Source organism: Danio rerio, chromosome 4, assembly GCF_052040795.2.
Source record: "Danio rerio strain M-AB ecotype USA chromosome 4, GRCz13ab, whole genome shotgun sequence".
Classification (NCBI taxonomy): Eukaryota; Metazoa; Chordata; class Actinopteri; order Cypriniformes; family Danionidae; genus Danio; species Danio rerio.
Window position 1 is genome coordinate 75,476,518 of NC_141024.2, and position 25,573 is coordinate 75,502,090.

Consider the following 25,573-nt stretch of genomic DNA (forward strand, 5'->3'; position numbering starts at 1 on the left):
AGCCTTCCAGTCATGGAAATGGCCTGGGATTAATAGAAATGACCAAATGTAAATCATCATCTTTGTCCTGAATTTTCTTTTCTGGATTTTCAGATCGGATTTTCATATAGCATGGAAATATGCAGCCCTGGATGTTTTCTTGATATCGAAAACAGTTCGAACACAGACTTGTGAGAGCAACAGTCTTTCCAATTGCCAGAAGTCATTGCGGCGTAATAAACAAGGTTGGAAGTGCAGCGTCTTATATTGACTTATTTACAGTTCAGAGATAAAAGTTGTTTATCACAGGAGTTTTTATTAGAAAGTAAACATTCACATGAGAAGTTTAATAAAGGCGTTAACACTTTGTAATCTGCTGTTGGCGATGCTGTGGCGTATTCACCTCACAGCAAGAAGGATTGAGCCTTGCCATTTCCTTGTGGAGTTTGCATGTTCTCCCCATGTTGGCGTAGGTTTCCTTCGGGTGCTCCAGTTTTCATTCAGAGGGTTACATTCAGAGCTTGTTCAGACTATATTGGTTCATTAACAATTATTTCACCAGGATGGACCACGCCACACTTTGAGCTAGACTTTATTGTAGGGATGGTACGGGAACAGTGGGATGAAGGGGAAGGGAAGTAAGAGGATAAACAGTAAACAGGTGGGTAGGTTGATCGTTGATGCCCTGAAACTCAGAGTGAGGGTACCATCCCTGTATTATTTTGGTAGAGTGATAAGACCCCCCGATTCAACCTAGGTGACAAGACAGGGTTATAGGATTGTTAAAAGAAAGCGAGGAAATGAAGGGAGGATGGGTTTGAGAGAACGAGTTGAACAGTGCTAGAGGGCTGGTCTGCCTGAAGTTTTTGGGCAGTAGGTGATTGGTTAAGGAAACAAAGTGAGGCGTGGTTCTGCTACCGAACCATTGTTAACAAGTTAACTCCATTTTTACTTTGATGGCCACATTACAGTCAATTCAGACCGAATTTCTAGCCGGCATGAAGTCAAATGCAGTGATTCTTATTACAGTGACAAATGTTCAGCATGAGTGTTAGTGTGATGAAAAGACTCCAGAGCATCTCACCGTTACTGGCTGATCCTGCAGTGGATTATGGGTTTAATCTCTTGCTAATTTATTCTAATTCATCAACACAGTTTTAATGATGTCCCAACAAAATCAACCCAAAACCCAGGATAGAGCGGCTCACTGAATGTGGTCTGGACTGTGTGGATGGGGATCATTGTGTCTCTATAGATGTTGTAGAAGATCAGAGTTCCTGCACTGTGATCCACAAACACTCCTATTCTATGGCATAAGGAGAGGGGCTGTGCAGGAAGCTCAGTCTCTATATTATTGTGCCTGAAAGTGTACTTGTAGTTCGAGCAATCCAAACTCCAGGACAGGTCATTACCACCAAAATAATGTTCACGACCTGGTCCCTTCCGGCAGATTCTCTTATATGACACTACTATAGACACATAATCACCTCTCCACTCGATCTCCCAGTAGCCGCGTCCACACACACTCTCTCTGCACAACACCTGTAACTCTTCAAATCTCTCTGGATGATCGGGATACGGCCACGCTTTAAGAGAACCGTTAACCGCTCTGTTTCCATTGGAAAGATGAAGGTGTTCATTTACTGTATTGGGATCCAGAGTGAGCTGAAGGGAGTCTGGTCAGGAGAAAAAGCATCAGAAATTATGATCTTTTAATGTAATTAAACTTGTTTATAATAACAGCAAGGTTTCGGGCTGACAACAGAAGCACAATATCCAGTGCAAATCACCATTTGCAGGATCAGCTTCCAAACTCTTCTATCATGTGTACTTTGACCTTTTAAATGAAGCTTAAACTTAATTTTTAAACAACTTGCATTTTAAGAAGTCCTTTCTTGTCTTGGGAATAGTGTTGGTGACCGAGGCTGTGGAAGTCAATCAACATAAATGGTGTTAGGCTCTTTTCTAAAGAAACTGATCTTAATTCCTAAATGATGTTCCTCACAATGTGAGATAAGGGACTTTACCCTTGCCAGAGGTCTTTTGGAGCTCCTCTCTGCACAAATCCTGCAGTGTCTGCCCCAGCTGTTGGATAGATTCTCTCATGCCATCAAAAGAGTTGAGAAATCTTAAGGGATTGTCAGTTACATCTGTAGATTTAGGAGATGCAGAGAGAGTCTGGAAATTCTGAAAAAAAACAAAAAAACAATCAGAACTCATCACTTTAACTTTACAGCCAAATAAAACAATACTCCAAACGCAAGTAGCCTACTCGAGACTGATTAAACCAGGCATGTCCAAACTCGGTGTCCAGCAAAGTTTAGTTCCAACCCCAATCAGACACACCTGGGCTAGCTAATCAAGCTCTTACTAGGCTTTAGAAACATCCTTGCAGGTGTGTTGAGGCAAGTTGTAGCCTCAACAACTGCAGGACACAGACCCTCCAGGACTGAGTTTAGACACCCCTGCAATAAATAAACCTGTCTGTTATTGGAAAGCCCATGAAACTTTAGTCTATGGAGATGTTACCTGCCATTAACCAGTGAACTATCCGAGGACTTTTAAGATGACCGGTGTGCCAACTTAATCCACATAGCTTATCTCATATATATTGCATTATATTCTTGTTTGAGATTGCGTATACATGGTATTCAGCTAGCGCTTTGCAACTTTCATATGTGTCACACCCTCTGAAGCTAAGCAGGGCTGAGCCTGGTCAGTACCTGGATGGGAGACCACATGGGAAAGCTAGGTCGCTGCTGGAAATGGTGTTAATGAGGCCAGGAGGGGGTGCTCAAACTGTGGTCTGTGTGGGTCCTAATACCCTAGTACAGGGGTCACCAATCTCGTTCCTGGAGGTCCGTTGCCCTGCAGGGTTTAGCTCCAACCTTCCCTAACACACCTGCTTGGGTGTTTCAAGAATATCTAGTAAGACCTTAATTAGTTTGATTAGGGTTGGATCTAAAATCTGCAGGACACCGGCCCTCCAGGACAAGTTTGGTAATCCCTGCTCTAGTATATTGAAGGGGACTCTATACTGCTTAGTGAGTGCCGTCTTTCGGATGAGACGTTAAACCAGGGGTCACAAATCTCGGTCCTGGAGGGCCGGTGTCCCTGCAGGGTTTAGCTCCAACTTGCCTCAACACACCTGCCTGGATGTTTCAAGTATACCTAGTAAGAGCTTGATTAGCTTGTTCAGGTGTGTTTGATTAGGGTTGGAGCTAAAATCTGCAGGACACCGGCCCTCCAGGAACAAGTTTGGTGACCACTGCGTTAAACCGAGGTCCTGACTCTCTGTGGTCACTAAAAATCCCAGGATGTCCTTCGAAAAAAAAGTAGGGGTTTAACTTGGCATCCTGGACAAATTCGCCCACTGGCCTCAGTCCATCATGGCCTCCTAAACATTCCCATACGATAAATGGCTTCATCATTCCTTTTCTCATCAGCTGGTGAGTGTGCTCTGGCGCAATATGGCTGCCGTCGCATCACCCAGGTAGATGCTGTACATTGGTGGTGGATGAGGAGATTTGGAAATGAAAAGAGAAGCGAGATACTAAAAACATGTCGGAGGGTGAGAAGATAGTAGGGCTTTGTGAAGGGTCAATTAAGCACCTTTACACTACAAAACACTACAAATCTCCAGTACAAACAGCACACGAATGTTTAAAGGGGATCCTAAAAAGTGTCAAACCAAGTTGGAACCTGATTAATGAACTAATTCTAGTCTCTCCCACTCAGAATTGCATTTACATAGTGAGCCTCTGTTCCCAGCAGGATCTTGCTCATGCTTACTCTGTTACCTGCAGAAAATGAACAGGATCCTGTATTTCTGAAAGCTGTTCCAGCTCCTCGTCTGTCCTCCTCAGCTCATTGATCTCCTGCTGCATCCGCTCCAGCCCTTCTTCAGCTCGACTCACGGCAGATTTCTCCTGATCTCGGATCTGCCGAGTGACCTCGGATCGGCTTCTCTCAATGTGCTGGATGAGCTCAGTGAAGATCCTCTCCGTGTCCTCGACCGCTGTCTGTGCTGAGCGCTGTTAACCACAATAACACAGTGGGCTTTAATAAAAGAGTAGCGTTCTAACCAAGCCTGAACCCAACGTCTCCTCTCAAGACTGACCTTGTGAGACTCAACAGCCTCCTTCAGCTGCTGGAGGTCTCTCTCTCTCTGCTGGATTCTCTCTTGGATCTTGCTCTGTGTCTCCTTCATCTGCTTCTGGAGGACAAAACAAGAACAAGAAGCATCATAAGTCAAGCTAATTCAATTATGCTAATGATGCTAACTCATAACCACATATTAATTTCTCAAGATCTCTACTAATCCACTGCTCAAATGGCATTCATTTTGTCTTAATCCCTTTATTAATCAGGGGTCGCGACAGCAGAATGAATCACCAACTTATCCAGCATCTTTTACACAGTGAATGCCCTTCCGGCTGCAACCCATCAGTGGGAAACACCCATACACACTCTTACAGCAGAATGAATCAGCAACTTATCCAGCATGTTTTACACAGTGGATGCCCTTCCAGCTGCAACCCATCAGTGGGAAACACCCATACACACTCTTACACTACGCACATTTCAGCTTGCCCAGTTCACCTATAGCACATGTCTTTGGACTTGTGGGAGAAAAACCCCGGAGGAATCCCACGCCAACACAGGGAGAACATGCAAACTCCACACAGAAATGCCAACTGACCCAGCCAGGACTCGAACCAGCGACCTTCTTGCTGTCGTGATACCCACTGCAGGCCCGGCGCCAGGAAGTCAAAACTGAGGGGGCACTTTAAATCCATAGGGGGGCACTAGACCTGGTGACTGATTTTGGTTTCTTGTTTCTTTCATTTAGGCTATGTATTCACATTTATTATTACTTTGCATTACTGCCTAAGTTACTGACCTAAGGCAGTAATATAGGCTACGTTTTAATAGTAAAAACAATATGCAGTTTCGCTATTACGAATTTTATTAACGATGGTAATGCATACCGCTTATTACAAATTTAAATTTAAACGAGTGCTTTAAATCATATGTTTTTCTCCTTATTTCCATTTTATTTCAAATAACAGGTTTATGAATGTTTAAAGTTTTAGGTAAAGACGTCAAATTATGCCCACACATGCAAGCTGACCCACGATCAGACTATTCGTAACCGGTAAATAAATATAGTGAAATCAGCTTAACCGAGTCATCACGCTTCACGTAGCCTATATATTATCCAACCAACATCAGTGTTAGGGAAAAGCTAAATGTTACAATTTAATGTCATTTAAAACAATTATTTAGTTACATTTTAATGCATTAGTGTAGCCAGAAAAATACCTAAAAAAACATACCAAAATTCACAGTTATTACCGTGGAAATTGGTTAAATTTTGGCACGGGTAACACGCAACTCAATAGGCTATATAACTTTTTTTTCATCATTTTAAATGTAAAAACAAAGATTTATCTTAGGCTATCATAAGTGTGCTTTTTTCGTGATATTGTAAACCATCATAAACCATTAGGTTACTAGGCCTACCCGTCATTTTATTTATTAAGCCTTTTTTTAATAACTTGTTTTCAGGTTATTTTCATTTTAGGGCCATGAGTTACAAGTCAAAACAAACTTGATATGTTGTATTTTAGCTCTTAAAATAGATCTACAATATATTTTGTGTTGTTTAATTTTGCATGAGCAAATAGCAGTATAGCCTAAATTACATATTTTTAAAAGATTATCATTCAGCCACCTGCAGCGCACGAGGTTTCTCGGTTGATCCGCGGTAAATTCACTTAACCTACCTTAAATTCCACTATACCTATTCCGTTTATAACACTGCAAACTTGACTTCGCAGGCGAAGCGAAGTGTGTATTATGTGTATATCTTGACTGCTGCTGCATAATGGGATGTTTCTCTACACAACTGTAAAAGTGCGCTTTTTAGCAAAATGAAAGCAAACATTTAAAGGGTTCTGCGTTTTGTCAATTTTAGCTTAATTGTAATAATAATAATAAATAAATTAAAATATTATTTATAGTGTAGCCTACTGTGGGACTGTGCAGTAAACTATTTATTTTTATTAAAACATTTTTATTAGGCTACATCTTCCCGAATAACTAATAAATGACTGGCAGTTGCGTCTCTGCTAAAATTAATTTAACAGCAAATTATGTTTTATGTCTTATGTGTTTTTTCCTTTTAGAGCTCAAGAGAGTTGTGTTTAAATAATTAGTTAACCAAAGCATGTAATGAATTAAGCTGCTCCTATCATGTCACCCACTTTTCTCCGTTGTGAGTTGAGTGCGCCTCCATCGCCGTGTGCGCGCTTTAAAGGCTATTTACGGGCGCACCAGACCTGACGCGGGGACCGGATCTCTGGACAGGGGCGCAACTGCACATTTACTAATGGGTATGCGGCTTCAACTTTTGCGCGCCCCCCTTCAATCCAACTATATTTTAAAACAGGCAAGTGATAAAATGTGGAAAATATTTCCATCAATAAAATAAAGATATTATTTCATAAAGATATCAATATGCTTAAAACAAACAGTTTCGCAGTTCTGAACACAACTGAAATAGTTTGAAGTATAGTAAAAGGTATGATTACATTAAGCATGTTAAGTCGCAAAGAAATGCATCTCATACCACCCCAAATTTCTTCTCAATTTAATTTTCACTTACTAAATGATTATAGCACCTTGACTAGCCTTGCTTTTGGACTTTTTGTACTACATTTGTCAAAACAAAATGATAGACATGGGAGTCCTAAAGGGCAAAAGAACATTGCAATTACTTCTCACATGCATACTGTGAGAAGTGTTAGGTCTGTCTTTGCAAGAACAATTGACTGAAACTGCTAAAAGTGAAATAAAAAAGACTGTCAAATGTTTAGTGTAAAAAAAAACCAAACAGAAACCAACAGTGTGAAATGTTCTATTTAATTGAAATGTTATAACTTTGTTTGTAGCTAAAATTAAAATAGTTTTGAGCTAAGAAGTTACCAAAAGGCCTGATGAATCAATATGATACATAATAAATTAATAAAAACATGTATGTGGTATAAAAAATGGGGGGAGGGGTGGAACGATTTTTAATTTAATAAAATACAATATTATACACGTATAAAATGCTAAATAAAAATTTTTAACAAAAAAATATATACATTATTTGAAACTTTTAATATGGATAATTTCAAATAGTTTTGGCACAATGGCGCCCCTATGCACTGCATATACTGCATACCCCCTTTTTGCGCCACTGTCTCTGGACTATAGGATTAGCTTTAATCTCACCATTTTCATAATTCAATTGCTGTGTCATATATTTTAAAATATTTAAATGTGTTTTCTGAAGGTTGGAACGACGGGAGTGTTAATAATTAACGACAGAAAGAATCTTCAGTTTGAGTGAACAATCCCTTATGAAAACTGGGGGGGCACAAACTCTGAGGGGGCAATGCCACCCTTTGCACCACCCCCCCCCCCCCCCCGTTAATGCTTAGTAATTACTTACTGTACCATTAATTTTAACATGAAGACAGAGGGAATGAGAAAATGGTCAGAACTGGTTGTTGAATTTATGATAATGAAACAGTTCAGAATTAAATATCGATAAATAAATAGTCAATATACTAGATATCCCTCTGTGCTCTGTAAGGTCGCACCTGCGTCTCTGTCCTCTGTGCTGCAGCTGATACCGTGTCGTGGTTTTTGTGCTCGTCCATAGTACACAGCAGACATATACACTTCTGATCCGTGCGGCAGAAAACCTCAAGGAGCTTGTCATGGTCATGGCAGATCATCTCCTGCAGTCGTCCAGTGGCTTCAGTCAGACGGTGTCTCTTCCCTTTAAATAAACTCTCGTGTTGTTCGAGATGAGACTCGCAGTAGGAGCTCAGACACACCAGGCAGGACTTCACAGCCGTGTATTTTCCTCCAGAGCAGACGTCACACGGCACATCTCCAGCACAACAGTCGGCAGGAGGTTTGGTCTTCTTCAGTTTCTCCACCACTTCAGCCAGGATGGTGTTTTTAGCTAGCGCAGGTCTGGGACTGAAGGTCTGTCTGCACTGAGGGCAGCTGTAGACTCCCTTCTCCTCCTCCTGATCCCAGCAGTCCGTAATGCAGCTCTTACAGTAACTGTGGCCACAGGGAATGGCCGCTGGATCCTTCAGGAGATCCAGACACACAGGACAAGTGAACTCATCCTGAGAAATTCTGGCTTCGGCCATTTCACTCTGTGAATAAAGAGAGACGCAAACACACAGCAGCTATACTTCAGTATCTCCTCCTTCTTCTTCTTCTTTGCTGTTTTATGGCAGTCGGCAACCAACGTTTGGTGCATTACCGCCACCTACTGTACTGGAGTGTGAGCCTGAGTTTTTCACCTCAAAAAAAAAATTTTTTTTTCCTATTAACATTTACCTACATCTTTATTCTTTTAAATCCTGTTAATTAATCCTGTTTTCCTTAGATATTTCACTAAACTTTCATTGTTATCGTTTCCAAGTATAATTTTTACGCTGATTTCTGAAAAGTTTTGTTTTATAATTTCTTTCTTTAATATTTCTCTTTCTATTATGAATTTCTTGCAGCAACATAAAACATGTTCAACTGATTCCTCCTCCTGACAATTATCACACAATCCAGTTGGATGTTTTCCTATTAAATGTAATGTTTTATTTAAGCCTGTGTGTTTCAGTATCTCCTCCCATCAGCTTCCTGTTTTCTCAGTGACGTGTGCAAAGGCTGAAGCAGACTAGAGTTAATATAATAAGATGTCCACTAGGTGTCAGTGTTTGACGTATTTTCATTTATACTCTTAAAAACTGCATGTATACTAAATGCCCGTGCTAATACTGTTCCATGGCAGTAGCTCTCTTTCCCCTCTCTCTTCAGCTCTTTTTCTCTTGCTCTACCAAATCCTAGGTCCAGACTTCCTGCATCACCCTGACCGGCACCCAGGAGGTTTGATGAATGGAGAGACAAGGTGCCCAGCAGCTGTGATATCTGGTCTGCTGGGGTGGAAATGGGCTGGAGTCACGCCCGCAGGTAGTAACCTTTACAGTCCCCTCCTTCTCTCCATCCCAATCTGGTGTTGTACTGGTGGTCTCTAAGTCTCACGTTTACACTGTCAGGTCTTGATGCCCAACTCTGATTTGTTGCCTGTATCTGATTTGTTTGCATGTTTGTTTACACGTTCTTTTAACTGTGACCCACATCCGATTCTTGTGTTTACACTTGCTATACCAGGGGTGTCCAAACTTTTTGGGCCGAGGGCCAGATGCAAAAAAAAAAAAAAAAAAACGTCCCGGGCCAAATTTTACATGCATCACACAGACACGCATATATATATATATATATATATATATATATATATATATATATATATATATATATATATATATATTATATATATGATTTTCCACACATTTCTAAACATAATAGTTTTAGTAACTCATCTCTAATAACTGATTTATTTTCTCTTTGTCTTGATAACAGTAAATAATATTTGACTAGATATTCTTCAAGACACTTCTATACAGCTTAAAGTGACATTTAAAGGCTTCACTAGGGTAATTAGGTTAACTAGTCAAGTTAAGGTAATTAGGCAAGTTATTTTATAACAATGGTTTGTTCTGAAGACTTAAGGGGCTAATAATTTTGACCTTAAAATGGTTCATAAAAAATTAAAAACTGCTTTTATTCTAGCCGAAATAAAACAAATAAGACTTTCTCCAGAAGAAAAAATGTTATCAGACATACTGTGAAAATGTCCTTGCTCTGTTAAACATCATTTGGGAAATATTAAAAGAAGAAGAAATAAATCAAAGAGGGGCTAATAATTCAGACTTCAACTGTGTGTAGATAGATAGATAGATAGATAGATAGATAATAACAAGAACTGCTGCTTAATTGAATGCATGTGATAGCGACACCCGGTGGTTATTTATTGAATTACGTCCATTTTTTGTATAGCAGGCCAGATTCTATTGAAATTTATAAAAAGCCTCGTGGGCCGCCACAAAACTGATCGCGGGCCGCAGATGGCCCGTGGGCCGTAGTTTGAACACCCCTGTGCTATACAATTTACGATGGCGCCTATGCTTAAAGACGAGTTCTAGCCTCTGCGCCACACTAGCGACGATGAAAGAAACAGGTGAAGTTCGCCCAACTTTAAAATGACTTTAAGACGGAGGAGGAAGGAAAGGGCCGTCATCGCAGCGTGTGCCTATGGTTAATATATGTGTCCTCCACCAATTCAGATTTTGAAGCCCTTCCCACACTCGGTTTTAAGGGGAGGGGTACAAAAATAGAATTGGGATTGGGCCTTAAAATCAAGGTGATCCACAGGCAGGGGGTGTCACAACCCTGCTGAAAAATCCAGCTTAAACCAGCCTAGACTGGTTGGCTGGTTTTAGCTTGTCGACCAGGCTGGTTTTAGAGGGGTTTTGGCCATTTCCAGGCTGGTTTCCAGCCATTATCAGCCTGGTCAGCTGGTCAGGCTGGAAAATGACCAGCTAAATCCAGCTAAAACCAGCTTGACCAGCCTGGTTTAAGCTGGACATAGCTGGTTTTGGCTGGTCATCTCCCAACCTGACCAGCTAAGACCAGGCTGGAAATGTCTGGAAACCAGCCTGGAAAAGGCCAAAACCCCTCTAAAACCAGCCTGGCTGACCAGCTAAAATCAGCCAACCAGCCTAGGCTGGTTTAAGCTGGATTTTTCAGCAGGGAAGGGGGATGTGGTCGAACCGCCCGCACAGAGGGATTGCATCTTAAAGGAACTGAAAAGATAGACGGCTGAAAGATAGGTCGAATTGAATGTCATTGCAGTAATTGGGACAAAGAGGCTGTACTAAGGAGCTGCCAGAGGAACATGGATCAAGACAAGCCTGAGAAAGTGTATGCCACATTGAGAAACTTCAATAAAAAAGTGTTTACCTCACTTTTTTACCTTCCTTACCTCAGTCGCCTACGTTGCAATCTACCTCACCCACATGATTCGAACTTTGTTGCATTCAGTTCATGCAGTTTTAATGTAAACATACATGTGAAATCAACAGGATCAATAAAACCATGAACCCCAATGGTCACGGCCTATGTGCCTATGTGCTACACTAACAGATATGCCAAAGTGACCCTTTGCAGTTTCACCTGGTTACCAAACAGGGAGGCAGCTTACTTGTTATAACATAGATGCCTTTCTAAATACTTTTACTATTATTGACTTATGCTGTTTACTTTATTATGCCATGAAATGATGATCTTTGCCATCCATCATCACATGCTTCCTCTTACCTATCGGGAAACAATATGAGCAATTGCATATAAAACATAGACTTTGTGCCGGCGTGTCTCAGAAGCGCGAGCTGAACTGAGAGTGAAGTCCAGCTGAAGAGAGGATTCTGTTTCTGGTAAGACAATCTTTTATATACTTGGAGTACATATGACTACATTTATACACGTATCTGCTTTTGAATTATGTCTGTATTTAAAGAAAACACAATAGTTTATTTGGTAGTAAGTGGCTTAGTAAATGGCTTGTCAATCGTAAACAAACTGGGTTCATTTAAACTTGACCTGTCCAAACTCGGTCCTAAAGGTCGGTGTCCTGCAAAGTTTAGTTCTAACCTCAATCAGACACACCTGGGCTAGCTAATCAAACTCTTGCTAGGCTTCCTAGAATTATCCTTATGCTGTGTTCACACCAGATGCGGAACGCGCGGATAAAACGCGCTATTGGCGCGTAAATTGGCGTGTGAACATTTGAGTTTACTCGCTTCATTCGCGCGTCAAACCCCGCTTCATTCAGGCGTGAAATCCGCTTCATTCGCGCGTCAAATTCACTTCAGAACAGACGCGGATTCGCATGATGAGCAGGGCTTCTGTCTGCCCGGTGACTCTAGCTTCATAGCTAAATGGCTAACATGGTTTTTTTTGAAGAAAATAACAGTGTTTATGTGCTTTATGAAGACTGAAAAACAGCGTCGATACGTTTGAGTCCACAACATCCTTTCAGAAGTGCATCCAGCTCTTTGAACTCTTAAATTCCTCCAGAAACTGAACCTGTATGATGGAGACTTTCAGCGGTGCCTCTGACTGAGCCAAGCCCAGTTTGATGACTTGTTGTCGGTGTCTCCTGGAGGATTTTCCCCGGGACGTCATCAACAGGTTCTACGTCACAATCACACCCCCACAAGAGCAAGCTTCTGATTGGTTAACACGGCGCAAATGTCCGCTGAAGTTCAGATTTTCGAACTCGAGAGATTCGCGCGAAATGCTTGTTAAGCGCGTCAAACGCGCAAAACGCCCAATTCGTCTCGTGCGTATCGCGCTATTCGCACCGCGCAATTCAGACTCAGACTCAGACTCAGACTCAGCTTTATTATCCCGTTAGGGAAACTAAATTGCAACAAGGTACCATACACAGGCGAAGTTCCATGTACACATTAAAAAATAAAAATAAAAAAAATACTACTATACAACATCCATACATCAATATATAGAAACATCCCCCTCCCCCCTGGACTCATTTAATGACCTAATGGCCACCATTATAAAAGAATTTCTGGTTCTATTTGTCCTGCAAATAGGAACCCTAAAACGACGTCCTGATGGCAACAGCTGAAATACAGAGTACAGTGGGTGATCCGGGGTGCATAGGATACCCTGAGCTCTCCTTATTACATGATTTTGGTAGATTACCATTAGACCAGTCTGATTAAAACCAATGATCTTGCCTGCCACCTTCACCAGGCTGCTCAACCTGTTCTTGCTTGACACACTCAGATTGCCGTACCAAGCTACAATGCAAAAAGATAAAACAGATTCGATAAATTGTTTATAAAACAGCGTCATCATAGAGGTAGAAACCTGAAATGATCTAAGTTTCCTCAGAAAAAACAGTCTTTGTTGGACTTTTTTATATACAGCCTGGGTGTTAGGTTGAAATGTCAACATATTATCAATAACAACCCCTAGATATTTATGTGTGTCAACAATTTCAATGTCCAAGCCTTTAATATTAGTTATGTTTGGGGTTGGAGAAGCCTTCCTGTAATCTATCACCATATCTTTTGTTTTACTTGCATTCAACTGGAGAGAAAATCTATCACACCAGGAAGTAAACTCCTGCACAGCAGGACCATGCCCCAAATCCTGATCGTGGAGGAGACTTACAATCACAGAATCATCTGCATATTTAATGATATGACAATCCCTGTGAATACTACGACAGTCATTAGTATACATGATGAACAAAAGAGGTGAGAGGCAGCAACCTTGAGGTGACCCAGTGGAACAAAACTGGAAGTCAGAAAGAGCACCATTAACTCTGACACACTGTTGACGTCCAACTAAAAAATCAAGAATCCATCCACAAATATTAAGATCCAAGTTAAAAAGAGAAATTAATTTCTCCACCAACAAATGTGGCTTCATAGTATTAAAAGCAGAAGAGAAATCAATAAACAACAATCTGGCATGAGTCTTAGGCTTTTCCAGGTGATTAAACAGGTAATTTAACATTGTAAGATTGGCATCTTCAACTCCCCTGCTCTGTCTAAAAGCAAACTGCAATGGATCAAATTTATCCTTTGACTGCAATAAAATCTCACCTTTAATAAATCTCTCAAAACACTTCATGACTAATGAAGTAAGAGCAACAGGTCTAAAATCATTTAACTCTCGGGGAAACTTGGTTTTAGCTATAGGAACAATAACAGATTTCTTCCAGATTTCAGGGACCCTTTGTAGCATAAGAGACTGTGAAAAAATGTAATGAAATATTTCAGAAAGCTGTTCCGCACACGTATGTAGCACCCTACCACCAATATTGTCAGGACCCGGGCTTTTTTTAGTATTAGTTCTCTGAAGGAGGCCTTTGACCTGAATTCTACTAATGTTTACGGAGTTACTACATGACAGATGTTGTTTTAAATTGTCATTTTCTGACTTAAAATCATCCTCATCAAACCTTAAGTAAAATGTATTTAGTTCCTCAGCAAACTCTCTCGCAGAACTAAAACCATTTAAATTGATTTCACTGCCCCCTCTATCTTCTTTACACCCAGCCATTGCCTTCACCCCTTGCCAGGCTGATCTTAAATTATTACTGCTCAGCTGATTCTCAATTTTGTCCTTATACCTAATTTTATCCTTGTTTATTTGCACTCTCACTGCCTTTTTTAATTGCTTAACTGAGCTCATATCACCCTGTTTAAAATATTTATGTTTACTTTGCAGGAGAGATTTTGTGTCATTTGACAGCCAAGGTTTGTTATTTGGAAAGTCAATAACAGTTTTGTGAGGGATAATCATATCTGTGCAAAAAGATATGTAATCACACACTACTTCTGTAAGTTCATCAATACTTTCAGATGTCTCTTTAAAAACGGACCAGTCTGTACAATCGAAACAACCCTGAAGGGCCAGTGAATTGTCCTCTGACCATACTTTAATTTCCCTCTTCCGCACCTTCTCCCTCCTCAGCACAGATTTATATACTGGGAGGAGGTGTACCACGTTATGATCAGAGAAGCCGACTGGTGGACCCGCTACAGCTTTCATTGCCCCTTTAATCGATCCATAACAGAGGTCCAATATCTTATCATATCTTGTATGACAATTTACATACTGATAAAAGTCACACAAAGTTTTCCTGAGATCACAGTTATTAAAATCCCCAAGAACAAAGTTCGGAGCATCCGGTGAAATTTGTTTCAAGTTTGATAAGACTTTACTAAGAGTACCTGCGACATTTATACTATTTGCTTTCGGAGGTATATAAACCACAGTAATAAAAACCTGTGGGAATTCCCTTGGCAGATAAAAAGGTCTTAATGACACAGACAGCAGTTCTATATCTGGAGAGCATACTCTTTCTCTCACTGTCACGTTTGTGCACCATCCTCGATTGATGTAGAGACAGACACCACCGCCCCGATTTTTACCCGTTACCTCACAGTCCCGATCCAGCCGAACCGGCGCATCAAACCCGTCTAATGCCAGTGAGGAGTCCGTATCCTTTGTAGTAAGCCATGTCTCGGTCAGTGCCAAGATGCAAGCATTTTTATACTCTCGAAGATGACGAATGTTAGCCTGTAATTCATCGATCTTATTTTTCAGGGATTGCACGTTCGCCAGAAGTATAGTTGGAAGTGGAATGCGATTCTTTTTCAGCAGGTTTTTAATTCGCACTCGTACACCTCCCTTTTTTCCTCGTTTTTTAAGCCGTGGTTTCCTCGAGGGCCTCTTCTCAACAAGGCTATTCATCCGTCTTTGTGAGCCCAAGTCCAGCCCGGGGTGATCAAGTAGACAGTCCAAACTATAATCCACTGGCTCAACCAAATTGCGCTGCATCCCTCTGAGTCCGAGCAGGAACTCTCGAGAATACCTCAGCCTGTTTGTTGTGTGAGGCCATTGACACAACACTACGCCAATAGTATACAGCCAGATGATCATAAAATACACATCCATCTTCCTACATAGGGATGTCTCTTCCCAAGGGTTTAAGAGTCATTAAAATTAATCCTTAAAATCACTAAACTAAGCAAAACTTTAAACTTGTATAAGCTTGTATAAAGGAGAATACATGGAACAACTCGTGCTGCAACACCTTCTGCTGGTCGCCACTAGAGCAGCGCCCCTGTGAAGTCATTCGCTCCGCGCCATTCGTGCGTATCGTGCCGCAGGATGTCTATTCGCATGTTTGCATTGACTAAACATGTAAATCACTCGCGCTTGACGCGCGTTCCGTGTCTGGTATAAACGCAGCATTACAGGTGTGTTGAGGAAAGATGGAGCTAAAATCTGTTAAACTGTATATTGAGTTTTTAGTTCCTAACAGGGTTGATGACGATAAATCTATACCAGTGTCAATAATTACTATACCATAACTGCATTTATGAATGCATTAATAATAGTATATACTAAATTAATAAGATTTTTTAAATGTAAAAATTGTAAAATTTGATTTATCAGGATTTTGTACAGGTCATACTCTGAAACCAAAATGTCGACTGCCGGAGCCATGAATCCTTCAACGATCGTCATCCAGATTCAACCACCGACACAAACAGCACCGATTGTGACTGGGACCAGCTCTCCTGCGCCTGTTTACATACAGCGTGTAGCAAGAGTTTTACCTTGTCAAGGAATTAAGGCCTTTGTGAAAGGCCAACCAAAAGCCCTCGGGGTGAGAAATCTCTCTGGTATATAAAACAATTGATTTTGATGTCAGTATGAATTTTAGCACACAACATACACCATTTTTAATGACCTTAATAGGTTATTATAAGTTTATTGGCTTGGTGCCTTCGCAATTGTACAGTCATCCGATAATGTTTATAATCCAGAAGATAAATTCAGATGTCCACAAATCCATGTGTAAAGTCATAGAACAGGAATTTACTGTAAAAAGAACATCTCGTCCATCTTACACTGTTCTCTCTTATTCCTCACAGACTGTCCAGATAATGATCGGTGTGTTTACTCTCCTGTTGGGAATCGCATCTACAATTGATGCAACCTCCATCTTCGTCTTCAGCGGCGTTCCTTACTGGGGATCTGTCCTCGTAAGAAACAATCCCACAGCAGCGTTTTGCCATGGATAACACAAGCTACAGTGAATAATCAACCAGAATGCAAATTACTGTCACATTTACAGCCACTAAAGAGATATAACAACAAATAAAACACAGTCGCATGACACTCATTCGCAAAATCTAGACCGGGTGGCACGAAATGGAAAGTTAGTCAGCACTGCTTGATAATAACTCATTTAGAATTGAAAACAAAATAACGAATAACAATATTGTATTATAATACTCATTCATGATTGATTAGTCAAGAAATATATAATGTTTTGGCTAATGGACTATAGTTTATTAGTGACTAATATTTGAGTTTAGTTTGGTTTAAACTTCCAGTAGTTTATGATATATGTTGTAATGGCATTAGGGGATCTTCTTCAGAGACCAATCACTTCTGAGTAGTAAGAAAACAGACCTATGAATAAGATAGGCAGGCATGGCCACTCTATTCATATGGGTAGTAATTCTGCCAGGAGAGACTACATCCTACCTATAGCAGGCACAGGGGTTGGACGATGAAACTGAAACTCTGGTTAATTTAGTGTTTGAGGTTTCAAGACTAAACTGGTGGCCAATCTTTGATTGATCGCACCTTCTACCAGTAAGAGAGTGTTAAAGTTTAATTAGCAGAGTAGTAGAACAGTTTTGCTTAAAATATTTCAATAAGGGTAACATATCAGAGTTCAAAAGAGGACAAATGTGCATTAAATGAGCATCTGTGACCAAGACAGCAAGTCTTTGTGATGATCAAGAGCCACGATGCCAAAGGTCATCACACCACCAAGAAGAAGAACCCCATCCAACAAGTGTAACTGTGGACTCTAGAGGAAGCTGTCTGAAAGGGAGGTCCAGGTGCAAACCCTGATTGTGTCCAAAAAAGAACTCCCTGCAGAATAAACGTGCAGCTCAGTTCACCTCAGAACTGTTCATGAGGAGCTCCACAGGGTCAATAAACATGGCTGGCAGCTATAGCCAAACCTTTGCTCACTCGTGCCAAACATTGGTTTCAATTGGTTTCAAATCTTGGGCTGCGGACAATGTGATGCATATATTGTTCTCTGATGAGTCCACCTTCACTGTTGTTTCCACATCCAGGAGAGTTAGTGTGGACAAACCCCTAATAAGCACACCACCCAGACTGTGAAGCATTGGGGCGGATCAGTGATGGTTTGGGCTGCAATATCATGGCATTCCCTAGGCTAAATATTTGTGTGAGATGAGCACATCAATGCCAAGGACTAAAAAACCAGTGGGCCTTGTGCGCCCAATGGTTCAAACATTGTATCCTGAAGGCAGTGCCATGTACCAGGATAATAACCAACCAATACACACAGCAAGACGGGTGACAGAATGGTGTGATTAACATGAAAATGAAGTCAAGCATTTCCCATGGCCTGCATAGTCACAAAATATAAATATTATTGAGCCACTTTGGAATGTTTTGGAGGACGTTTTCCTCCACCAGCATCACGTAGTGACCTGGTCACTATTCAGCAAGATGAATGGCTCAAAATCCCTTGTCCTTCCCAAGAGGAATTGCTACTGTATTGGCCACAAAAGGAGGCCATACATGTAACTGATGAATCCCTGTGGTGTAAAATCAGGCATTTCAGTTTCATTGTCCAGCCGCTGTACATGTGGGAGTAACATATGGCCTTATTCTACCGGGAATGCTACACGTGAAAGTACACTACATATGTTATAACTAATAAGGATTGGACAGAGAAAGGACAGAGAGACAGAACTTTTATAAGTTTACTCTCAGGGAAATAGACCTGCTGTTTCCATGCAGGGAATCATCCACATTGGGCATCTAGACCAGTACAGGATTTAAACTAGAGGGCTTACAAGTCTTAAGACTGTTGTCAGAATTCCACAATTGAATTGCTAAAGGTGTTAATATGATGAGGGACTGACCAGAAGAGAAAAACTCTCACCCGTATTCCCTGGTAAGCTGCAAGCGTCTCACTGAACCAAATGTCCTCACTAATTAGCCAACAATTCAGTCAACTCTAATTGGAGATTGTAGAATCTTATGGATGGGCTTCACCAAGCCTGCAATTCTACAGATATCTGCTGGAGAGGTGCCACAACACTCAACCCAACACTTAAGTGAGCATTTACTCCCACACCTTGCTATGTATCTGGTAAGCCAAGGTGATGGCACCCACTATTGACTGAGCCAGCCTCTGTTTCTGTAGATCTTGAAGATTTCTGCCATCCCCCAGACTGATGAAAGTGAGCAGTCCAGTGGCCCTTCTTAAGAGAGAGGACCCTAAACTCGCCTAGTGGCTTAAAGGGATCTATCTACATATGGGGTACAAGAGGAAGGGTTAAACTTGTAGTTCATTTAAGGCAGGGATGCCCCAACTTGGTTCTAAAGGGTTGGTGTCCTGCATATCTCCAACCCCAATTAGACACACTGGAATCATTTAACCTAGCTCCTACTGGGTATACCAGAAACCTCTAGGCAGGTGTGTTGAAGCAAGTTGGAGCTAAGCTCTGCTGGACCCCAGGCCTCCAGACCCCTGCTCTAAGGAACCTGTTGAACTCATATGCTCCTTCTACACAGCACTCCAGAGTTGGTGAGACTTACTTTTTAGGTTGGATTTCTTCTCCACCTCAAGTATAGAGATGTTTTGTATAGGTTACTTGCTCGTTTACCAGCTGATTTGAAGCCCAAACTGGCTTGGGTGCTGTAGCACTACATGTCTATGATTCGACAACAAATCTCAAGACTAACGTGTAGGATAAGCCAGTCTTCAAGGTGAATGCAGATGCTCTTATCCCCTACTTTGGTTAACATGTGCAAAGACTGAGACAGTTCAAATGGGAAGACCTTTTTTTGGAAGGCCAGACCGTTTTAAGGCATCCCTATAATTAACACCCACCAATTGTCAAATGCAAGTAAAACCAAGCATTGGTGAGTATTTATGGCAGTGTCAGGTGCAAGTTGGCAGATTTTTTTATGGATTAAAAAGCAATATAGCAAATTTTTTAGAGTTTCACATGTTTAGTTTTACCATCTGAGTGGATCATGAAGCTTATTGACCAGTCATATTTGATCCACCTTCCCTACCTGTGTTTTCTAAGACCGTGCATTTATTAGAAAATGTAGACGCTTAAAGCTCAAATATGAAGCAGTCTATATCCAATTATTTTAAAGGACAAAAATGTCCCTGGACAGTGGGGACACATCAGATACCTCATTAGTAAATGGCCGTGTTGAGCAAAAATACGAACAATACACATAGATTAAATTCTGTGACTGTGTGACTAACTGACGTGAGACTGGATTGGAAGGATGCAAATGGCATTCAGCAGTTGAGAGAGTGGTTCATGTGGCAGTAAAATGCTCATTCTGGTTGAATACCACCGATATGTATTCCAATATAAGCTTTAATTTTTGCCCTTTTCTCTGTTCTCAGTACATTACTGCAGGCTCACTCGCCATTGATGCTGAAAACAAACGTAATTCACCAACCAATTTATGTTTGGTATGTACACAACACTTGTTCTTTTCATGGGTCTAAGCACTGGGCGCTTGTTATTGATTTGGTCTGTAGGGATTTGTGCATAAATTGGTGTATCAGAAACAGATATTGCTATTTGTCAAGATCTAAAACTTGAACCCATTGCCTATTAACGCTAGCTTCATTGCTAAATGGCTAACATGGATCTTAATGAGAGAACAGCTGTGTCTATGTGCTTTAGCAAGGCTAAAAAACAGCGTTGATTTGTTCACTAGATCCATTTAGAGGTGCACCCAGTTCTGTGAGTTCATCAACTCCTCCAGAAACTTAACCTGGAAGATAGAGGCTTTCAGCGGTGCCTCTGATTGAGCCGACTCCAGTTTCATGAACTGTTGTCGGTGTCGGCAGGAGGATTTTCCCCACGGGACACTAACAACAGGCGCAACATCATAATCATGCCCCCACGAGAGCAAGCTCCTGATTGGTTAATGTGGCTTGAATGTCAGCTGAAGTTTAGATTTTATTACTCGATTGCGCAAAACGCTCAACTTGCACCAATTTGTTCGCGCAAATTGCATCATTCGCACGTATCGCGTTGCAGGATGTCTATTCGCATCTTTTACTTGGTTTCAGACAAGACAACACAATCTCACGGCAATTCGTAACTTTTTCATTTAGTGGCTAATTCGTACAAATTTGTACGATCTAATTCATACATTTTAGTACGATTTGCTCATCCCCCAATGACGGTTGGGTTTAGGGGTGGGGTTAGGTGCCACGCCTCCTTATTAAAATCGTTCAATTTCGTACGACTGAACTCGTACCAATTCGTACGCTTTTTCGTGAGATCAGGCTGGACAAGCTTAAAGAACCTTCAGTTTGATCAGGTGTTTAATTAGGGTTAAAGTTAAACTCTGCAGAGCTGCGGCTCTCCAGGAACTGTGGCGTAAGCTTCCTCAACTATAGCACACCTGCTCAATATTTTTATGGGAAAAGAGTTGATTTGCAATTCCTGTGTGCTCAGCTAGACTGATTTGTGCTGGAGTGCCACCAAGTTCACTGCAATTTTAGAAGCTCGAGGCATGTGAAGAACAGCGCCATTCTCATTTGCTGACCAGCTTTTTTTTTAAAGCAGCGTGTCGAATCAATAAAATTAGCCTGAGGAATTTTTTTAAATGCCGATTTTATCCTTGGTGTTTGCACGTTGGTATCGAACTCACATTAGCACCTTTTATTTAGTCACAAGGCATTAAACATCAGCAATAATCACCGACAGTAAATGTCTCTGGGTTCTTGAGTTCAGATTAAAACTTTGAACAAAAGATTAAACAAAGCTACCTTAAAGGGTTAATGCGCCAAAAAATTAGAATTTTGTAGTTTATTACTCACTCTAATGTCATTCCAATCTCTCGAGACGGTCATTCATAATAGCAGAATTTAGTTTTTTCATCCTAACCAGTGGATGAGATCAAGTAAACAAAGTTTTTGTCCACATTTGCAAGCGAATGCAAAGGCTATGCGAGTAAATACAACATTTATCCTGATAACGTTTTCAGTTTTAGCATGAGCCTTTAGTGCTTGGACCTTATATTTAATTTATTTGTCAATTTTTTTTAATCACTTTCCATATATTCTTCCAGCACAGTGAGTTAGCGTGACATGTTGCCTAACTTTTCTGTTTTTGTGCCCTTACTGTAGGTGAAAGGGTCCCTTGGAATGAACATTTTCAGTGCTATAGTTGCAGGCACCGCCATTGTTATCATTTCAATGGATATGCTTACTGGACAATTCTACGGTTACTGCAGTGACTATTATTGTGCAGAAATGGAGTTGAAGTATACGGTATGTTATTTACACAATTACAGTAAGATCATTGTGTAATCCGGTACACTTATAAAGAACTGTCCAATGGTTTTCAGCGTTAATAAGTGCTGATCATTTACACTGGGTGAAAATATTGACGTTAAAAGTGCCATTGCAGTGTTGCCAGATTGGAAATGTCAAAGTATCGCATCAGAACCTCAAAATGATCGTATTTGGAGGTAAATTATTGTACACGAGTCAAACGGAGAGTGTACAGCTATTACCTAGACCAGGGGTGGCCAACCCTGTTCCTGGAGATCTACCTTCCTGCAGATTTCAGTTGCAACCCATATCAAACACACCTGCCTGTATTATCAAGTGCTGTTCAGGTCCTAATTAATTCATTCAGGTGTGTTTGATCAGGGTTTAAGCTGAACTCTTTGGCTGCGTCCGAAACCGCCTACTACTCAGTAGGTACTGCATTTGAATGTAAACGTACTACTCGACCATTAGAAAAGTGCGTTCTATACAGTATGAATGTGAAAAGTATGAATGGAATTCGGACGTACTACATCCGCCATTTTTTCATGGTCACGTGACCTACCTGCGTCAGTCGCGTCACCTCGCTTCCATTCATGAATTCTCTCGCAGGGCATTATGGGATAGCGCAGCGTACATGGGATGCGCACTTCAGAATCTTGCCGGAAGTAGTAAGTCATCCGGGTACTTCTCGCATACTGATTTTCGAATTCTATTAATTCGTACATACTACTCTGCTCGCATACTGATTTTAGCGTACTATATAGTATGGAAGTATGCGGTTTCGGACGCAGCCTTTAAGAAGGTTGATCTCCAGGAACAGGGTTGAGCACCCCTGTTCTAGAAAAAATTTTGTTTTGACATGACGTGAAAATTATCACAATACGTTAAACAACTAGTCGTATCTTAGTGGGAAGGTTCAAACTCCACCTCTGAGTCGCTGTCCTGCGTGTGTTGTCAGATGTTAAGGGATTCATTTTGAGGTACAAATCGGATGCTGTCATGGACCGCAACATAGTGCTGGTTGGCTTGAAAGCAGTGCACCCTCCCGAATTTTGTACATACTCTGAGGTGTGCATAAGCCCATTCAGAGTATCTGTAATGAGCCGATTTCCTGGCTTTGTTTTGATGAGATTAACTTTACAATTTGAATAGGGGAGTTAGCCATTGATGTTTTCGTTTTTCCCTGTGGAAAAAGTGAAAAAAGAACCAGAACTTCACCAATTTATGGTTGAGAAACCTTTGGATAAACCAGGTTCAGCTAGGGTGACCAGTTCTCAAATAGCCAAAAGTGCAGAGCTGCATTCTGTATTTCAGAGGCTTGAAAACAATGTTCGTCAAGACTAGAGTAGGTCAACGGAGGGTGTTCAGACTAGCTGACGGGACCAAAATGGAGACTTGTCTGTCACTGGGGCAGGAATCAGACTTATGCTTTAAGTCAATGACAACTATAACAACAATCATCTAAGAATACAGCTGCATCCAAGATGTTGTGAACCTCCTGATAAGGAAAAACGGACAAACTAGCATGAGCGTAGATGCCATTCAAATTACAGTGTCTTTTCGGGGAGTGTTGCAGGCTCTGGTTGACCTGATCAATGCAGCCTAGCAATTCTCAAGTAGTTGTTCTGATTGGCCTTTGTTCTGTGAGAGAGCCCTGAGCTCATAAGATCCTCGAGCCCAGGGCTGCCTCCCGTTAGGGAGGTGAAAGTGGAGTTTGAGCTCAGGTCGATCTGGAGAACTCCCCTGCTGAAGTAGCTAATGAACAAATAGTAATTGCTCTTATGAGATACTAGGAGCATGTCTATGGTGCCGATTTGGATTAGTCAATTGACTTAAATTGCATGCTTTTGGACTGTGGGAGGAATTCGGAGGAAACCCATGTGAGCACGGGGAGAACGTGTAAACTCCACACAGAAACGTCGGCTGGCTTGCTAAGGACTACAACCAGTGATGTTCTTGCTGCAACAGTGCTAACCACTGGGCCACCCACCTAGGAAAGGAGGAGGAGCAGAGGTGGAAGGGGGGGATTCTTCAGAACGAAGATGGCTGTTATATGGAACTTAGGGGCTTAGGAATTGTCAGATTGGTGAATAAAGAATTGGATAATGCGGGACCAGCCACAAGCAATCATAAACACGTGATCCCCTCGAAAGTAGTCCACAAATAAGCATCACTTAGTTTCATCGGTATACCCACAGATTCTTGACTTCTCATTGTTGTTATCTTGTATGCTCATGTTGAATGTTCTCTCAGACTCTCTTCACAGGAATCAATGTTGTATTGCTGCTGTTCACCATCCTTCAGTTCTTCATCTCCATCTCCCTCTCTGCTTTTGCCTGTAAAGTCAGTTGCTGCTGTAATCCTGAGGTGAGAAATACGTCAGCTGACACATTCAGTCTCACTACTTAACTTTTTTTTCTCAATTAAATAGCTTATTTACATTTGGGATAATGGAAGAAACAAGTCATACATATTGTGCCTTTAATGTTTTCTAAGTCTGACTTGTAATCTGAAAGCTGTACTCCAACTGCCCACTGCTGCTGGTGTGTGTTGACTAGATGGGTTAAACCCACAAATGTCTAGAATAGGTCACCATTGTTGTGCATTAATATCATGTAACAGTAAGAAGGCATTAAGCATCTTCTTCCACAGGTGCAGGTGCCAACTGTATCACAAGTTGTGTCTCCACGGCCCCATCATGTCCATGGTCTAAACACCTCAGGGGTAAGAACCACAGCTTAAATGGACTAAAATTGTACCCAAGTAAAAATCCACAAGACAATTAACGTACTGTAAATGTGTGAGGAACAGTGGGGGAAGTGATTGTTCAGGAAGCAACCAATAAATGAAGCTCACTGTATACATTTTGTCCTGCAGATTGCTGTAGTCAGCAACCATTACGTTCAACAGCCTCCTACAGAAAGTCTCCCACAGTACAGTGAACAGCCTCCTGCAGAAAGTCTCCTACAGTACAGTCAGCAGCCTCCTGCAGAAAGTCTCCTACAGTACAGTCAGCAGCCTCCTGCAGAAAGTCTCCTACAGTACAGTCAGCAGCCTGCTGCAGAGACTCCCCCCGTGTACACTGAACGTAAATTAATGTGAATCACAAAAGTGGCCAGAACTTTGGTTCTGCTTCTTTGACTTTGGATTTACTTATGATTTCTCACCTAGTATCCAGATAAATGCAGATTTTTGAAATCTTATAGACCACAGGTGTCAATTCCAGCTCCTGGAGGGCCGCAGCTCTGCAGTTTAGTTCCAACCCTGCTGCAACACACTTAGCTGTAGTTTTCAAACAAGCCTGAAGGACTAGTTTGATCAGGTGTGTTTAATTAGAGTTATAGCTAAACTGTGCAGACCTGCGTTCGTCCAGGAACTGGAATTGACACCTGTGTTATAGATGATGGAACAACACTTACTATCCTTCGGCTTGGTGCCTGATTTATTAGGGGTCACTACAGTGAAATGAAACACCAATTACTCTTGTATATGATTTATGCAGCTGATGCACTTCCAACTGCAACCTCACACGGGGAAACACCCATACACTCTCTCATTCACACATGCATTCATTCAGATGGAAGAACACATGTTGGAGAAATCTATTAAATAATTAAAAGAGTATCTTTGAATACTCTTACTTACTGTATAATCTGTAAGATTGAAATATTTTTTAAGTTGGATCAATTAAAGCAG

At 41.2% G+C, this 25,573-nt stretch overlaps 2 protein-coding genes and 1 long non-coding RNA gene across 10 annotated transcripts in view; 1 reads left to right on the top strand and 2 right to left on the bottom strand.

Moving 5' to 3' along the window:
• Positions 1-10,700, bottom strand: part of LOC148682563 (uncharacterized) — a 172,694-nt gene extending 161,994 nt beyond the window's left edge. The window contains exon 1 of one of the 2 annotated variants that reach the window (XR_015943188.1): positions 10,534-10,700. This is a non-coding gene — a long non-coding RNA (uncharacterized LOC148682563). The remainder of the gene's footprint in view (positions 1-10,533) is intronic. The other variant, XR_015943187.1, reaches the window with a different exon arrangement.
• ftr51 (finTRIM family, member 51) lies at positions 276-8,259 on the bottom strand. Of its 2 annotated transcripts, none has more exons than XM_087249963.2 (6): positions 7,632-8,259; positions 4,100-4,195; positions 3,780-4,013; positions 2,013-2,166; positions 1,857-1,904; positions 276-1,655 (listed from the first exon to the last, which is right to left on the bottom strand). In XM_087249963.2, the coding sequence occupies exons 1-6, from the start codon at positions 8,196-8,198 to the stop codon at positions 1,126-1,128; spliced, it is 1,629 nt and encodes a 542-aa protein (XP_087106089.2). In that variant the 5' UTR covers positions 8,199-8,259; the 3' UTR covers positions 276-1,125. The 2 variants fall into 2 exon arrangements, with proteins under 2 accessions (XP_087106089.2, XP_087106088.2); XM_087249962.2 differs by having other exon boundaries at positions 2,007-2,166.
• ms4a17a.17 (membrane-spanning 4-domains, subfamily A, member 17A.17) lies at positions 7,403-25,573 on the top strand. Of its 6 annotated transcripts, none has more exons than XM_088649579.1 (9): positions 7,403-9,018; positions 10,801-11,381; positions 15,949-16,162; positions 16,431-16,541; positions 19,988-20,056; positions 21,731-21,874; positions 24,131-24,244; positions 24,530-24,601; positions 24,755-25,573. In XM_088649579.1, exons 3-9 carry the CDS (start codon positions 15,980-15,982, stop codon positions 24,977-24,979), a joined length of 918 nt encoding a protein of 305 aa, XP_088505705.1. In that variant the 5' UTR covers positions 7,403-9,018; positions 10,801-11,381; positions 15,949-15,979; the 3' UTR covers positions 24,980-25,573.

Bases quoted from the DNA above. Each gene is read 5' to 3' on its own strand.
- ftr51 (XM_087249962.2), bottom strand. From the start codon at position 8,198: ATGGCCGAAGCCAGAATTTCTCAGGATGAGTTCACTTGTCCTGTGTGT. The intron at 2,167-3,779 runs GTAACAGAGTAA...GTTTTTTTTCAG, and splicing joins ATCCTGTTCATTTTCTGCAG to AATTTCCAGACTCTCTCTGC. The intron at 1,905-2,006 runs GTAAAGTCCCTT...TGACTTCCACAG, and splicing joins CCAAAAGACCTCTGGCAAGG to CCTCGGTCACCAACACTATT.
- ms4a17a.17 (XM_088649579.1), top strand. From the start codon at position 15,980: ATGTCGACTGCCGGAGCCATGAATCCTTCAACGATCGTCATCCAGATT. The intron at 16,542-19,987 runs GTAAGAAACAAT...CTCTGTTCTCAG, and splicing joins CTTACTGGGGATCTGTCCTC to TACATTACTGCAGGCTCACT. The intron at 20,057-21,730 runs GTATGTACACAA...CCCTTACTGTAG, and splicing joins CACCAACCAATTTATGTTTG to GTGAAAGGGTCCCTTGGAAT.